General features: G+C 46.8%; 1 protein-coding gene across 1 annotated transcript; it reads left to right on the forward strand.

Moving 5' to 3' along the window:
- Positions 1 to 13: 13 nt before the first annotated feature.
- On the forward strand, positions 14 to 13,343 carry LOC113479974 (ras-related GTP-binding protein A). Its single transcript, XM_026848440.1, has 9 exons — positions 14 to 420; positions 2,509 to 2,608; positions 3,602 to 3,668; positions 4,641 to 4,863; positions 6,714 to 6,809; positions 8,362 to 8,484; positions 10,689 to 10,780; positions 11,713 to 11,828; positions 12,817 to 13,343. Exons 1-9 carry the CDS (start codon positions 394 to 396, stop codon positions 12,912 to 12,914), a joined length of 942 nt encoding a protein of 313 aa, XP_026704241.1. The 5' UTR covers positions 14 to 393; the 3' UTR covers positions 12,915 to 13,343.
- The last annotated feature ends 3,673 nt before the right edge of the window (positions 13,344 to 17,016 follow it).

Consider the following 17,016-nt stretch of genomic DNA (forward strand, 5'->3'; position numbering starts at 1 on the left):
GTGGCTGCGGGTGAGGCGGCCCTGGCAGCCGTGTGCCGGGGGCCCCGAGCAGCGTGACGGCTCCGCGGGTCTCTCCCGCTGCCTTCCAGCGCTGGCCGCGTTTATCCTGCTGAGGCCTGTTTCGGCCGTGTAATTACGGGAACGTGGTTCATCATGGGCGGGTTGGAGGGTTTTCTGGCAGTAGGAGGCTTTTGCTAAAGTTTCCCCATGCCATCTGGAGCAGAAGCTGTCAGATGCCTGGTGAGGTGGAGGTTGGGGGGAACTATGTCGGTATGGGAGTGCTTCCCCTTTTGCAAGGGACTTATGTGGGTGGGATTTGGATGTTGAAGTGAAGCCTGTAAGCAAGGAAAGTAGAGCAATGTAAGAAGATGGTCTTCTCTCTGTAGGTGGGTGATGCCAAGCACAGCCATGAAGAAAAAGGTAAGAACTGAAAGGAGAATCCTTGGCAGTTGGGTTTGCCTTCCCCATCTGTATTTGCTAATGACATTATGTGTTTGCATCTGTACTTCCATGTGTTCTTTGGCTGTCAGGTACCTCTTAAGACTCTCAGAGTCAGCAGAGGCATCCTTTGGTTAAAGCACTAGAAATTAAAACCAGGTTTGAGCTTATTCACTGACACAAGTGATAGGGCAGGCTCGCTGCAGAGCCATCCATGATAACTGCTGTGTGAGTGTTTCTCGTACGTGTTGCAAAACCCCCTGCTCGTTAGGGAAGAGGATATGCTCTAACCCGCCTCGCTGGCCCAGGGGGAGACTCTTGCGATGCATTACTTGTGTGTGGAGCCTGTAATTCACTGAGGGGTCATGGTAGGATGGAACTTAACATGTGGGAAGGAATAGCACTTCTTCTGAGAATGAGGAGGGGGGTATATTCCAGCAGTAAGCAAATTCAAAGCCATTAAAGCAGCTGTGTAGAGAATATATGGCTGCCTGTCCATAATATGTTCGGATTGGGTTCCCTGCCTGGCCTTACGTGCTGGTGTCTGACCCCTTTGAAAGGCCTCTTCTGGCTAAAACTTGGAAATTGGATTTTTGTCTGTAGGCTGACTTGGGCTGTGCCTTGGAGCTGTATTGAGTTTCTGCATGTGCTTCTTCTGCAGGTGGTATGAAATAAGAGACGCTGACAGCCTCTCTTTCTGCTCTGTCTGTAGCTCAGGGGAGAAGGCAGTGTAGCTTTCTGGGGATTTGCTTCAGAAAGGCTGGCAGGTGTGACCTGATCAGCCTGCCTCTCCAAGAAAAAAGTTGTTACCAAGTCATCGAGATCTGTGGTCCGCTTCCTTTTGGAAAGGCTGCTTGCCAGCCTGTGAAATGTTGCAATTTCAGAAGGATAACTTGTGCAATCGGGATGGTGTGATTCTGCCTCTCCTGGTTTGCACTGACATTGTGGCAGTGGTTGCTGTGCAGTCACAGAGTGAGGCTGGGAGTTGAGCGAGTGGCTTCCCAGTTAGCTTTTGGCATTGGTGTGGGCTGGGCAGGCAGACTTGGGCCGCTTGCACTCTTGTTAAACCTATCCTTGATGATAGATCTGCAGAGCTGGTGCCAAAGGCTCAATTTGACTTTGTAACTGGAACTTGTCTAACAGCTGTTTTTGCAAGCAAGTCTGTGTTGGCTGTCACTGTTGGGGCTTTTTAATTTTTATTTTTAGATCACAATATAGGGTCTTGGCTTGTGTGACCGTGTCCCCTCTTCCCCCCGCAATCATCTCCTAGTTTTTGGCTACCAAAGGTGCTAATCCTCCTTGGGCCTGGTGATCTGCAAAGAGGACTCTGAAGTCAAGTGTCTCCCCTGTGTGATGGCCTGGTGCACTTGAACTGGGCTGTCCCATCTGATTTTAACCTTTTGCTGGTCTTCTGATGCGTGAAACTTGAAATGTAACTTGTATTTCACTTTTGTTAGGAAGGAGAAAACAAGTCACATTACGAGAAGGAAAAGAGCATGTTTAGGAGAGAAGTGATGGTTAGAGAATAACAGTGCTGAATGGGCAAGGGGTTGTTTCCAGCCTGGCCTTAAAGGCTTGAAGATAAAGCTGTTCTTTTGCTGTCATCAAAACCATCAAGCCTTCACCTGTGGTTCCAGAGTACATTTGAAAAGTGGACTGGGGCTGGGGAGGCCGTGGCAGCTTTGGGAGCAGCTCCTGCTCTTCCCTGAGTGCTGGTGGCACTTCTTTCAGGGTGGCTGGCAGCCGTGGAAGGAACAGGAGTGCGGTGCCTGGAGGGGCAGAGATTCCTGAGAGGGTGGGGGGGCATAGTTCAGGAACACAGGCAAGATGGAAAGGTTTTCAGTCTGACAGTAATTCAGTGACTGCGGGTAGCAGGGAGGTAAGGATGTCTGCCGCCTCCTTTCCCAGGCATGCTACTCTTCTTTGCCTCTCCTGATGCATTCACATCTGAAGTATGTGGGTCCTGTGTTTTGGTGGCTTTGGCAGTAAGATGTTAACTCTAACAGAGCCATGAAGGATTTAGTGCTCTGTGGTAGTTAATTCTTATATGTGGCTTTTTTTTCTTCCCAGGTGCTGCTGATGGGTAAAAGTGGGTCTGGGAAGACCAGCATGAGGTCCATTATCTTTGCAAACTACATCGCCAGGGACACACGGCGCCTGGGTGCCACAAGTAAGACTTCTCTTGTTTTAACCACAAGTTCCCAGGGCTCAAACCCCCTTCATTAAAGGGGCGAGGCTGTTCCCTCCAGCAATCCCTGCCTCTCCTCTGCTCTGGAGTAGATGGGTGTCTGTTGATCCTCCCAGCTACCACACCTCACAGGGAACTGCACTCCTGACTTCAGCTGAGGGTAGGTAGGAAGCTGGAGTGAAAGGCAAAGCAGCACTGCATTCAGTTTTGCTGCTTTATTGTTGAACTTTTAGCCTTAGCTTTTTTTTTTTTTGATCACGAAGCAGCCTTTGCTGCAACTACACCTATCACTGGCGGAGTGTTGAGAGTGTTCTCTTGGTCCTCCTTGGTGAAGCTTTCCTGTCATTAGCCAGCTGATAGCTAGCACACCTGCAGTCACAGTGATCTTGCTATGCACCTGTGGCTTTAGCAAGATACTGCACTAGACTTAATTATTGTCTTCTGCCTTTTTTGTCCTCCAAAGCCACTGGTCTGAAAAAGCAGTAAGTGATTCCTCTGAAACAGGGGTGTGAATTGTCAGGCTCCAGTGCTTCTCGCCGAGAAGCACCTTTGAGGACTTAACGTCACAGATTAGTGTACATTCCCTCTTTGCCCTAAATTTGTCCTGTTCATAAAGTTTACATTCTCTCTGTTACTGATTTATTCTTTTAAGGCTAGTTTAAGGCCCTGCAGAGTGTGCTGGAACTAATGTAATTCTTAAAATATCATGAAGATCCAAGAATGTGCTAAAGGGGAACCACCTCCTGTGCTTCTCAGGAGAATAGGTCCTGAGTAGAGAGTAGGAAGGCTTGAATTACTCTGGGAACTTTTTCCATAGTGCCTTCAGCTACAGATTTATGTTCAACAATGCTTAGATGGGATTTTACAAACTGTGGGCTGTGCTGTAAAGAATGGCATTTGTGACTGCCCGGGGAGGTAGCTTGGTTATGTGTGTGTGTGTGGTACAGTCAGTAAACTTCTGTTGTCTCTTTCTAGTTGATGTGGAGCACTCCCATGTTAGATTTCTAGGAAACCTGGTATTAAACCTCTGGGACTGCGGAGGGTAGGTACTGTTTATTCTTTTGCTTTTGAAACCATTGGGTGTTAGCTCTGGGGAATAAGACTGGGGATGTACAAAACAGAGGTCCTGCTGCCCTGGGGGGACAAGTACGCTGCTTATGCACGAAGGGAATAGAACAAGCTTCATGCATGCACTGTAAAACTGGTGAGACAACTCTGGAAAGAACGGATACCACATCTTAGGCTTGTGCCTGGAGGTGGGTGGAAGAGGTTGGCACAATGACGCTGTCTCTTGAGTTATCCCTACATAAAAGATGCAGTGTGTAGGTCCACCCTTACCTTGCTGCTTGCTTGCTTCTGCTGGCAAAAAGCCTGAGTCCTTCACCCGGACCTTCTCCTGAGGTGGTGGGAGGTGACACTAGTTTCAGAATTGCTGAAGGTTGATAGTGACCCTATGGCTCCTGGAAGCAGCTTTTCGAAGAATGCTCTCCCGCTGACAGCCTCAGCAGAGCTGTCCAACTTTTCCAGGCTTCAGCAGCTCTCATGTTCTCATGCACCATATTCAGCAAAAGTTAAAGGAGATTTAAATCCTGTCATAGCAGGCTACGCTGATGGTTTTGGTTATATTTTAGCTTGTGCTGTGGCTTTTTTTATACCCAACTCTCTAAAAGCCAGTCTGGGTCCAGAAGCAATGTAACTCTGTTTGCACAGGACACTGAGCAGCCAGCTGGGATGTGAAGGAAACTTCAGCTTCCTGTGAGACTGGCGAGCAGATGCTCTTCAGAAGCATCCAACTTTGCTTGGTTGGAAGTGCTGGGGAAGCTTCACACCATGGGGAATATCACCACTCACAGGGCTCTTGTCTAGACTCCTGGAATGGGGTCTCTAGCTCAACATGCAAGCCATGCCTTTCTATGGGAGGTGTTTTACATGTAGCACCTTTCCTGGCAATGCTAAGCAAGACCTGGTTGCTCTAATGGGAGTCTCCTTGATTTGTTGCTCTGCTCCTTCTCAGACAGGACACTTTTATGGAGAACTACTTCACCAGTCAGCGGGACAACATCTTCCGCAATGTGGAAGTCCTCATCTATGTCTTTGATGTAGAGAGCCGTGAACTGGAGAAGGACATGCACTACTACCAGTCATGCTTGGAGGCAATTCTTCAGAACTCTCCAGATGCAAAGATCTTTTGTCTAGTGCACAAGATGGACTTGGTGCAGGAGGATCAGCGGGATTTGGTGAGAAGCTGATAGCTGTCATAGAAACGCTTTCAAACAGAACATCTTTTGACTGTGCTAATGCATTGTGATTTCATACTTCAAATACAGCCCCATCAGCACTGTTCCTAGAAGGGTTTCTCAGATGTTAAGAATTGTCAAAGCCCTCTAAGCTTTTTCTGCCTTTTCTAAATTGTATGTCATTGCTATCTTTTGCATGTAATCTAGAGGAGAACAGAACTAATGATTTTTAGTAACAACTACTCTAAGCCTTTCCTTTCAAAGAGTTGAAACTTTCCCAGTTAACTAGAAGGTGGTTTCTGTCAGTTGATTCTGCTCTCTGTCAGTTTGGCCTGCCTGCCCAGAGACTGATCACCTCTTAAGCACTCTTCATCCCCAAGAGGCTGGGGATCAACCTTTCAGAGGTATTCCATGTTTTCTGTTCTTTTTTTTAACTTTTGAAAGGTTGCAGGGAGATTGGAAGATGTCAAGTTCCTACTAACCTTGCTTTTTCAGCTTGGACTGAAAAGCAGCCAGGTCCTGATACCAAGGAGGAATGAGCTTTGTGGGTTAGATGAGCACATCCCCAGCTGCTTGGCCCCTCCCTGGCTTGCAGCAAGTTTGGAGGCCCCTTTAGGCTGTTGGCTTTTGTCTGAAGTAAGGTGTCTTATTAAACTAACTTCTGATTCCTGGTGAGTATGTGCCTGGGCAGCTGCAAAGGAGGCCATGCAAGGTGCTGTGGCTGAAACCACGCCCTGACCTCCCTGCACAGACAGACTTCCACATAGCAGGTTGGCTTCAGATCATTTGTGCATCTCAGAGCAGAGATCCTCCTCGTCCAGTTTTAGTTCTGCCATCCAGCACACTGCAGAAGTAGCTTGTTCACAGGCTTGATTCAGGGAGGTTTTTCTCACTTCCATCTGCCTTCCCTCCAGACAGAAGGATGAGTCTAAAAATCTTCTTAATGCTGTCCTGTCCAGGGTTGTTTTGGGACTCGTGGACAAATGCTGGTTCTACATAGTTGTGTAGACTATTGAGGCCCTGAAGTGAGGGGTTGACAGAAGAGGAGCCTTCTGCTTTCAATGTGTACCATTGCATACCCATCAAGTTCTGTGTTAAGGTGTCTGCTACTCAGAAGAACATGCAAATACTGAGCCACATCACTATCTCTGTAAATCTTATTGAAGCCTTTGGTATCCCTGGACCCAAATAGTAAGTGTTGGCCTATGCAGCATTTCATGGGCGTTGGTTAATGTTCTGTCACATTGCTGAAAACAGTAAGCTGAGGTGAAGGCAGTTGTTGTATCTTCCCCTGAAGAGGCACATTGCTGGCTGTCCTGCTGCTTTTTTAGCAGTTCTGTAGGAGCCTGGCACAAGGCTGTCTGATCTTTACTGTTCACCCTGCTCCCCCTTTTTTGTAAGCATAACTTGTAAGGGCAGAGTATGGTGTGAGAGGGCTATGTAAGTACATGCCTTAGAGCTGCTCATACTGATGAACCTTAAGTGCTTTCTTCCAATCCTGTTCTCAGTGATAGAGCTTTCTGCCTGTGACCAGGGTCTTCTCAAAATTTAGGTCCTCAGAGACGCTCATGTGTGTCTGCTTCTGTTCCCACTCCATGACACCCATAGTTATTCCAGCTTTGAGTCCTGGTCAAATCTATTGCGAGACAGCCATGGTCTGCTTTTCCCTGCTGTTCCGGTGGAAGAGGTTTCTGCCAGCCTGTCCTGGCTGATGTGCTCTGCTGTTGTCTTTTTTCGGGTGCTGTGGGTACTCAAGGTTTCTTTGAAATGCGTGCTGTAAATGCAATACAGCAACCACACTGAAGGCAGAAATATTTGCACTCAACTGCTAATCTTTTTTTATTTCCCAGATTTTTAAAGAGCGTGAGGAGGACTTGAAGCGCCTTTCCCGGCCCTTGGAATGTGTTTGTTTTAGAACTTCCATCTGGGATGAAACACTTTACAAGGTTTGTACAGCTTCCTCTCTGTATCTGGCTTTTCCCCCTCCTTATTGAAAACAAGAGTGTGAGGAAGGCAAGTGGTTAGTTGCTACTGGTTTATTAGTGACTGGCCCTTTTTGGTTCTGCAGCAGCTACTTCTGGGGGTTAGCTGTTGTAAACAGCACCTGAGCATCCTGGTTTTAATTAGAAAATGTAAAAGACCTCCATGTGCTGGAGTCATGGTGTCACTATGTTAATACTGCTTAAATACTTTGCCTGGCTGCTTTAGAAAGAGCTTCTGCATCTTTTAGTCACGTTTATCTGGCATGGAATTGTTTCCTGTGTTTCTCTGCAGCACTGTTAAAACACAAACATTTACCTTTCTGGGAATTTGCTTTGCTTTCAGGAGTGGGTGTGTTTTTTTGTGGGTGGGGATTTTTGCCATTAGTCAGTCTTGACTGCAGTGTCAGAGGTCTTCCAGTGTGGGAGCGGTGAGTCCTACCTGGGCTACGCTGAGAGCAAATGATCATTATAATTGCCAGCTCAGGCTAATAAGCAGTGGTGGTAGTGTAGTGGCTGGGTCGCTTGTCTGAAGGTGAGGAGCTTTTGGCTCTTTCTGACTTTATCGGGACTTGGGACAGCAACTTTCACCATTCTGGCAAATCCATTTAGCAAATGCCCCTGCCTTCAGTGTATGATGTGCTTGAGGCTGATGCAGCACTGTACACCAGACATCACTCTTGACAAAGCACGTGCCCAGCTCCCTCTAGAAATTGCCCTCCCCAAGCAGGGGCACACCCTGGGTTCCTGCAGCCATCCCTGACGTCCATCGGTCACACTGGTTACTCTGTTTGAGCCGCTTACACAGCAGCAGACCTGTGCTATTCCAGACACAGCCCTGCCAATGCTCTTCAGAGCTCATGCCCTTGGTTTGGACTTTTAACTTTGTGTTTGGCAAGTGGGATGGGAGGAATGTTTGGTAAATAGGAGACACAAATATCCACCCTGACTCCTGGGGGGAAGCATGTGGTCAGGCACTGACACAGACCTGGGTCACTAGGTTGGCAGTGAGGTGAAGCTGAGCTTGGAGGACTGGAGTCTGAATGAGGACAGATGACAATTACAGCATCCCCAGTCCCTTCTGGACTTGTTCCTGACTCACTGGGTTAGAGTAGAGCTTTCTGTTTGGATCAGTGACAAGCTGCCAAGTATCCTTCTGCATGTTGACCTTGCTCAGGATTAGAAAAAAGACTGAAAACTTCAGTGAGTTTATCTGGGAGCAGTAGATAAAAGCATTGCCAGCTTAAAATTAGGATGATTTAAGCCTCTTTAATAGTATTCTAGTTTCTCTGTGACTGATCTGGAAAAGAACTTGGTCTAGTGAAGAGTTTACTCAGGTCTGGGGTAGCACTGGTAGTCTTCACTGTAGCAGAGAGAGGTGGGAGAAGCTTCTCAGTCTTGCCCAGGCTATCAACACCCAGAACTACAAATAGTCAGGTTTTGAGCACATTGCATAACAAGAGGATGAAGTAGAAAAGTGCTAATGCAGCCCTTACATTTTGTTTTTCTTTATTGACAGGCTTGGTCCAGTATAGTCTATCAGCTGATCCCCAATGTCCAGCAGCTGGAAATGAACCTGAGGAACTTTGCTCAGATCATCGAGGCAGATGAAGTGCTTCTGTTTGAAAGAGCCACTTTCCTGGTGAATACAGCAGTTCTGCCCTTCAGGTTCCTCTGCGCAGCCTAGGATGCAGTTCCCTGGATGGAAAGTGCTGTTGTGGCGGTAGCCCAAAGAGAGGTGCCAGATGGCAGAATGCATTGATCCAGGCCGTGTGATATTGAGAGTAGCTGATGTGACTCCATGGCTCATGGGACCTTCCCAAAATTTCCACTTCTAGCAGCTGAGCTGAGGGCTTGATCGGTATTTCCCTATTCCAAGCTGTGAGGGGGTTTCATATCCCCATTCTGTTGTCGGCCGTAGGACTTTTCTGAGAATTCTTTTCTGCCCAGGGCAAGAACCTTCTTTAGATTGAAATAAGCCTCTTCAGTTCCCCTGGCCTGATGCTTTAACAGGTCTTGATTTCTTCTTTTTATTTTGTCTGATGTTCTCCAAACCTGGAGTATGGGTAGAGGATCACAAGCAATTGGATTGCTGTGGCTTTCCAAGTTACTGGCTGCATGGTAACTGTGCTTCCAACCTGTTGTCTCTGCAAGGTAAACGTGTTGGTTAAAACCACTGCTGCTGCTTGGTTGTCCATACTCTTGGTTTCTGGATTGATCTTTTCTGACTTTGCACCAAAAGTCTTGCCGACCTGGAGGAATGGTTTTGAATTTTTTTGAGTGCTTTTCTTGATGGCCAAACGTCTGATTTTGAAATGATGGAGGGAATGTGGAAAAGGAGCCATTACTTCTATCACTTCTTAAACTGTCAGAAGTAAACTCCTGCCGTTTCTGGCAAGTTCTGCTTTTTGTCCTTTTGTAGATGAATAAATAGTTCACCTTGGTGGTATGTAACAGAACTTTTGTTATAATACTTTTTTTTTTACTGAAAAAGAATAATCTCTACTACAAAAATTCAATGCTGATTTTCAGTTTAATGGTGACTTTTTAAAAAGCCTTTTTTTTTGCTCGCTTTCTTCATATATTTAAACTTCCCCCAGGACACTTCTCTCCTGAAGTGAAATCCTACCCTGAAATTGTATTGAAATCACAGTAACAGCAAAACTTATCTGGAAATTTAAGGAATGAACTTGCATACAATGAAGGCTTTGGTATGAATGCAATCCTTGAATCTGGCTAAACCTGTAGTTGTATGAATAATTGGGCAGGTTTAAAAAGTAGGAAGTATATGATTTTAAGGTGCTTAAGGAAAAAAAGAAAAAATCAAAAAAAACTTAGTTCTTGCAAGTCTGTTAAATGTGGCTCTGTAGGTAGAAAAGGAATAGTTTAACATCCTTGCGTAAGGGTGTCTGGCTCTTCCACTAGCAGCTGGTTTCATGATTCTGAAGATTCATGATTCTTTGTGGGATGATTCTTTGGGAACAAAGATGATGCAACTGTTTGATTGTGTGCCATTCACCTTATGCAGTAAATGTAGTTCTCAGCCCGTTAGCTAATTTGGCTGAGGAGTAAATGTGTGTAGGCTACCAGGGAAGTGGCAAAGTGATCAAGGAAAAATGTGGATCACACTGCAAGGATTCCAAAACCTTTTGATCCTCTGAGTCTTTGCAGCCAGCCACTGAGGTCTGCATGTTGCTGCTGGATCACTGTGTGGGAGGAAGAGGAGGAGAACTGATCTGAATGCAGGCAGCTTAGCACAGTCTTGGTCTGACTCAGTGAACTGATGGAGAGAGAACTCCCTAGGAAACCAGCTGCCTTTGTTCTGCTTTTTTTAGGGAGGAACAGCTTGCTGTGGCTTTGAGAGCAGTGCTTGTGCATCCTACCTGTTGCAGAATGGGAAATTTCTCAGGTTCGGTCCTTGAGAATCTGCAGCATGATAAACTTAGGAAGGAAAAGCTATTCCAGCATTTGTCAAGTGTCTGTTTCCTCTACCTGAGGTGGTGGTCTTGCTGCTTTTTTTTTTCTCTCCTTACACTTTCTTCTTTGAATCAAGATTTAAATTGCTGCTAAGTTGGAGTTTTCAGACCTCAGATGGACGATGTCTCTTGTATATCTTGCATACTTGCGCCTGCACTTGTGAAAGGCTTCCTGGTGACTGTATTACCGAGTCTTGTTTTACCATGAAAATGCCACAAGTATTGTTGCAAATAGTTTCCAAGATTCAATTAGCAAAAGGCAAAGGAAATCCCTGTTCTGGTCACCACCTGTTTCCCATAATTGCTGTCAAGCCTGAGAAACCTGTGTTGAAATAAATTACTAATTCTGTGCTCTCTTTCTGCCTTCCAGGTCATTTCTCACTATCAGTGCAAAGAACAGCGGGATGTCCACAGATTTGAGAAAATCAGCAACATTATTAAACAGTTCAAGCTAAGTTGCAGGTGAGCTGCTTTAATCATTAGGTGGGGAAGATACTGCAGCAGGTGTTTCAGCTTCATCCAGAGGCATGAAGGCTCTCCAAAGTAGTACGGTTCTCTGACTCCTCAGCAAGCTGAGATGCTGTAGTTAAATTGCACCAAGCTTAAACACAACTGAGTTAATTGTTATATTTGTAACTTCCTCCTTTGCTGATGGTTGAAAGAGGTTTGTTTTGAAACAACCATTTTCTTCTAGACCTCATTCTCCTGGGCGAGGTAGGGAAGTTTCAGGACTAAATTGATAAATTGGTGACAGTCAACAGTGCTCTAGGAAGTCAGATGGAGAGCTTTTCTTCAGACCCTGTACCACACAGCTGCTTTGGGAGGAAGAGGCTTCCAGACCCTATTTATCAGTATTTTGAATGAAAAAGTGGGAAGCTGGCTTTGTAGTAGCTTGGTTTTAGAACGATCTCTGTTTCCCCAGTCTCTTAGTAATATCTACAAGTGTTTGGAGTCTTGAATAGGATGGAGAAGTGGCTGCATGGTTTACAGAGCTGGCTCCAGATGTTTCAGTTTTATACTTATTTCTGCTGGATATCCACAGTGTGTTCAGCTGTCTTTCTGAATGGCTATTACATCCGTGGGGCAAGTGCCACTGACAGCTTGGGCACAGCAGACTCATGAGGGTTGTAGATCTTGAGTTACCTTCACCATTCAATGTGCAAATCACTTTATATTGTTCTCATTTAGCCTCAAGCTAAAGATTTCTTTCTTAAAAAAAACCAAACATACAAAACACACTTGTAGTCACATCTGGTGTTGCTTGCCAAATGAGTACTCAAATGTGTCTTTGTTACCAACAACTCAAGTAATGGGATGTTGGTGCAAAAGCTGTTTGAGCAATGTTACAGTAATAGTTCATTTACTTTTTTTTTTTTTTCACTCTACCCTCTTAGTAAGCTGGCAGCTTCTTTCCAGAGCATGGAGGTCAGGAACTCTAACTTTGCTGCTTTCATTGACATCTTTACATCAAATACATATGTGATGGTGGTTATGTCAGACCCTTCGATACGTAAGTTGAAGCAAAGATAAGCCTCTGGCCTGTTTTGTGTTTGCAGGGACAAAAAGATGAATGACTCTGAACTGCATTTCTCTTGGAAAATGACAAACACCAAGCAATGCAGTAAAACTGTAATTAAAAGATGGAGAGGGATCTGCTGTCCTGCTGACTTGCCCTGTCTGGGCAGAGTGAGGGGGAAGGTGGCTAAAAAGTGACATACCTTGCGGAAGGCGAGATGCGTGCCTGTGACAGCTGAGCTATTTGTTGTTGTCAAGTGGAGGATCGTAACAGCAGTGGGGAACCACTATAACAGATGTGACCTGATTTAGTAGGTTGTATCTAATAACCTATTTTGGGCTGTTCTGATCTGGCAGCCCCAGTGATTTTTGGAGAGTAAGCAGAGATGGATTGTATTTGAGTTTTTGCTCTTGCTGCCTGAACTGCCTTGGTGGGCAAGGACTCTAATTATAGCAGCATCTATTTATCTTAAAGAAGAAACTGTAGCCAACAGTGTCAGCTCTCACAGGCACAGTGTGAATATTTAACTGTTTGCAGAACTCCAACTGAAACTACTTCTGTTAGGGTTTGAGGTGCTTAAGAGACACTGTCCAGGACAGCCTTGTGGCTTACGGTGTTGGTGCTTCCTGTCCTGTTTTTGACTGGTTTACTGAATTGGGGAGAACCTTTGTAAACCCTGTGACTCAATTACCAGCTGTGATGATACTGTGCTTGAGGAGCAGCGAATGAGCAGCTCTGGTGACTTGTGCAGCTATCACTTGGCTGTAGTTTGCTCTGACTCTTTCTTGGCGTTGCACTGGGATCAGCAAACAGCCCAGACCTTCCAGTGTTAAATTTTGTACAGCTAGGGAGCAGCGGGGTTAAAATGAGAGAGCTTTCTGACCAGCTCGTTGGTTTTAGGCAGCACTTAATTTCTGAGGACTTGTTTACTTGCATCTCTCTTAACTTTTTTTTTATCTCCCCCGTCCCTTTTCCGTCCTAGCTTCTGCAGCTACGCTGATCAACATCCGCAATGCCAGAAAACACTTTGAGAAGCTGGAGAGAGTGGATGGTCCAAAGCACAGCCTGCTCATGCGCTGAACAATGGCCAAGGCACATGGTCTTTGGGGGGAGAAAAAATGAATTGGAACTACTTATTTTTAGGAGAATCTAACAATGTTGATGTCTTTGGGCTTTGAAATGAGTGTGCTGCTTTATTTTTTCTCCTTTTAACGTTGGACACTAGTCACTCGGATGTCTGGATACACTGCGGACCTTCAAAAGAGACTTCCCTGGCGTATGTGGGGTTGGGAAGAAGTAAGGACGTGTGACATGCACGTGGTCTCATGCTCCTGGTTGTCATAGTGCCACATGGCAGAGCTGGTGTGGATGTTTTGCTCCCAGGTGATCATATAAGTCACAGGAATGGAATATTTACTGTTTTATTGGTCGGTTGCTAGAATATGTTTATAAATTTCTCCTTGTCTTCAGTCATGAAAATAAATTTTTGCTACCAGGGATTTCAGATCCTAGAGCTTTGGAAAGTGGGTTTTATTTCTTCTAAAACCTAGGGTAGCTTTGGCAAGCAGATGTGTAGTAGCTGCATTTCTCCTTTCATGTTATTTGGGGGGTGTTGACCAAAGGCCATTTCAGAGTTTCATTTAAGATAATTTTTTTTTTCGCCATGTGGAAGCAAAAATTCACTCAGCAGGTGAAGCAGTCAGGCTTGCAATGGCCTTTTTACACTTGCCAAAGCAATGGAAAGACTACAGTAAACAAAAGGATCCAAAGATCCTAATTGACCAAGCATCAAGATAGTTCTGGTGAGCCAGGAGGGGCTGGTGTGGGCACAGAGGAGCCCTAGAATATGTTGGGGAGGGTGTGTGCATGAGCTACATTAGCTGTGTTTGCAACGAGCCAGTTGGGCAGTGTTTGACACCAATGTTACTTGACGTGGCTGTCTATTTTTTAATGAGTTTTATTGTGTGCATTTCCATTAAACGTAGGAACAACAAAAGCACTGTGAGTTAGGGGAATCAGTGGTTTGCTGGGTGGGAGCTGATGCTTGTCAGCATCTTTTTTTCCTTTTTTCTCTCTTGCTCCATCAAATTACTATATAAAAAAGGGTGTGGTGACTCTGAGCTTGGCTCTCTGCTTTGTTTTCTCAAAATTATGCTTTCCCCCTGTATCCCTGCCCACACACGCAGTGGGCCGGGGGAAAGTCCAACAGGGTGAGTCCGTTATGTGAGAAGGGGGAGCTAAAGGGCACATCTTGGCTGGAGGGCTGAGGATGGGTTCCCCACCAAACCTTCCATCGATTCTCAATCTTTACTATTAAACACCCGTGTTCTTACTCCACCTACTCGGCAGATGTGTTGTTGCACTCTCAGGCCAGGTGTGTTTTCAGTGAGGATCTGTAAGTTGACATCCCTGTGGGAGAGGAACACTAAGATGTCTGTTAACAACTCAGGTGCTGGAGTTTCAGGAGAACTTCAGAATGAGCTGGAGATGCAGTGGAGGGTTTCTGTTTGTCTTTGGTGCTTGCAGGTGTGGAATACAGTGCTGGTCCTGGAGTGGGAACAGCAAGTCTGTGACGTTGGGCCGGAGCAAGCCGCAATGTGACTAGTTGCCTCTTGCAGATGCTGCCCCACTGCTTGGACACGGTCAGTGGAGAAACTTCACAGCTTTCTGCACGCAAACCCTGCCCTCAGTGCTGTAGAGTGGAGCGAGAGGATGAGTCGCTGTGGATGGAAGCCTCAGGAACATCACCTCCAAGGGGTTACTTGCAGGAGATGGGCAGCTGTCATGGCTTCAGGAGAGCAGAAGATGGTTTATGGCAGCAGTTCTAGCGCAGATTGAAGCACCTCCTGCTGTGAGTGTGTTTTCATAGCAGGCAGCTGTTCCTGCCAGAGACGGAGGAAAAGACAGTGGGAAATGCTGCCTTATTTCCATGGTTACAGGGAGTTGCTGTTGGGTTTCCTTAGGGATAAACTTTAGTACGTGAGAGTGGGATAATGTTAATTGGGGGGGAGGAAATGTGGGGTGAGGGAGCAGGTAACAAACCACTGTGAAGGTACCCTGCCTTGCTGAAGCCTCTCCAGCGCCAGCGACGTGATGGTAATAGATAAAGTTCTGCTGTTTTCTCTTAGTGCAAATCTGTTTTCTTAAAAGTACGTGTATTTTGGAGGCTCTTTTGAAATCAACATTTTCATTTTGCTCTCTGACAGAGATACTGCTGGTGCTGCTCTGTGCTGTCAAGCAACCACCTGCAGTATGGATGAAAATATGTGGATGGCTTTATTTCAGGCCTTACCTTTTTTGACAGTACTGTGGGATATTTTGTCTCTTTCCCCAAAGCAAACCTGGGGGCCTTTTTTGGAGCCCGGGGTGTGTCGCTGCCGGTGTGCGACTGTGCCAGGCAGGGTCCTTCCAGTGACCAGCCACGGTCCCGTGGCATCACTGAGCAGCAAGATCAGGCTCTGCACCCTCACCTGACCTTCTTGGAAGACTCTTCCCCCTTATTCTGGGAGCTCTTGATATCAAAAAACCCCAAAATGTTGTGCTTTGCTGTGTATGTCTTAGTACTGTGCTTTTCTGCTCAGGGGTGTTCTAACCATTTCCTTCCTGCTACCCACATCGGACCAAGCCTGGATGACTTGAGTGGGGTTGACTTGAGGGTGAACAAGTGTCTGTTACCCCTGTGATGAGCTGTGTTCAGATCAGATGACGTTTTGGAGCTCTCCCACAGGGTACTCCCCTTCCTTTTACCTCCGTAGCAGTAGTAGTGGTGGTGTCAAAGTCTCCAGGAGATGTGGAGGAGCTGGGTGGGATGGCCACAGGTCTGTGGTGGCCAGCAGCTGCCAGGTACTGCTCTGCTGCTGGGACCGAGCTCCTCCAACCATCCAGTGGATTCTGCAAGGTGAGGGGAGACCGTGTGGATGTTGGGGCTTGCTTACGTGTTCAGCACCTCTAGGACAAAGTGGTGGGCACTGAGCTGGGCTGGAAGGGGGCAAGCCCTGCAATGGGAGGGATGCAGCTGAGCCCACCTGAAGTGTTTGATCAAACCCCAGCTGCAAGAAGCCGTGGCTGTGCTGGAGGGGCCCCGCTCCTTTGGCAGAGCGGTGGGAAAGGACCAGTTCCCTGCGGAGGGGTCTGTGTAAACATCTTGGTACAGCTGGACATCAAGATGCCGATGGTGGTGGATCAGGCTTATTGGGGAGGAGAGAGGCAGCATGGTGCCCTGCCAAGAGCCTGTGGGTTTCCCTTTGTGGGATCAATGATCGCGTCTGTGGTTAATCTTGAAAGCAGAAGCACGGAGCTACTGCACTTGGTTTGATGGTGGAGGGATCTGGTCTTACTCAACATACAGCTCCTCACCTCAGGGGGAAGAGTGAACAGCAAAACACACCCATTTCTGGGGTGCTTTGATATTTATTTTTTTTTGTCTGCTCCCAGGGTGGGGAAGAACAACATGCACCACTTCTGTAGCCAAGCAGATGTTTCTGGCCTGTGTTCTGCTGCTTAAAAAGCTTGAAGGCTGCTGGTAGCCTTCAGCACCCATCAGCCTGTCCATCACACCTCCTCGCTTGTTCTTTTGCTATTCCCTCTTTCTTGGGGGCTTGCAGACTGTGGTGTTACAGCATCGAGATGAGCTCAGCGGCAGAGGGCCGTGTCCCTCACCTTCAGCCTGGCCATGGTGGCTGTCCCCATGGACCTGGATTCAATCTTGATGCTGAAACCAACAGTGCTGCTTTTTGGAGCTAAAGGGGTGGCTACGCTGGACGTTCCCCTTGGGGCTCAATGTGCCTGTTGCTGTGGCAAAGCTCAAGGGACCACTCGGAGCACGGACACCCCTTTCATGGGGGGATTGTCCTTCTCTGCTACAAGTCGTGTGTGAACCTCCCCTGTGCCCTCTGGTCTGGGATGCCTTGTCCGAGCCGGGCTGAGCGTGGACGCAGCCTTTGGCTCTTCTCAAGGCAGATAAATGAGTTTGGGATACAACGCCCTTCCTCTTTGATGAAGAGAAGGACAAGCCAGCGCCCTATGTCTTGTGGGTGCAGCAAAAGCACGAGTTCATTTTTCTGCCTTTTTATTCAAAGGAAACTCGACTCAATAAATAAACAGCAGGTTGACCTCAGTCCACCCTCCCCCAGGTTCCAGCAGAGCTGCTGGAGGAGGCACCAATGCTGCAGAGCCCCCCCCC

Source organism: Athene cunicularia, assembly GCF_003259725.1.
Source record: "Athene cunicularia isolate RWA chromosome 4 unlocalized genomic scaffold, athCun1 chr4_part3, whole genome shotgun sequence".
In the NCBI taxonomy this organism is placed as follows: Eukaryota; Metazoa; Chordata; class Aves; order Strigiformes; family Strigidae; genus Athene; species Athene cunicularia.

Excerpts from the sequence above, each read along its gene's own strand:
- LOC113479974 (XM_026848440.1), top strand. The coding sequence starts at position 394 with ATGCCAAGCACAGCCATGAAGAAAAAG. Across the intron at positions 3,669-4,640 it reads AACCTCTGGGACTGCGGAGG|ACAGGACACTTTTATGGAGA; the intron begins GTAGGTACTGTT and ends GCTCCTTCTCAG. Across the intron at positions 8,485-10,688 it reads TTGAAAGAGCCACTTTCCTG|GTCATTTCTCACTATCAGTG; the intron begins GTGAATACAGCA and ends TCTGCCTTCCAG.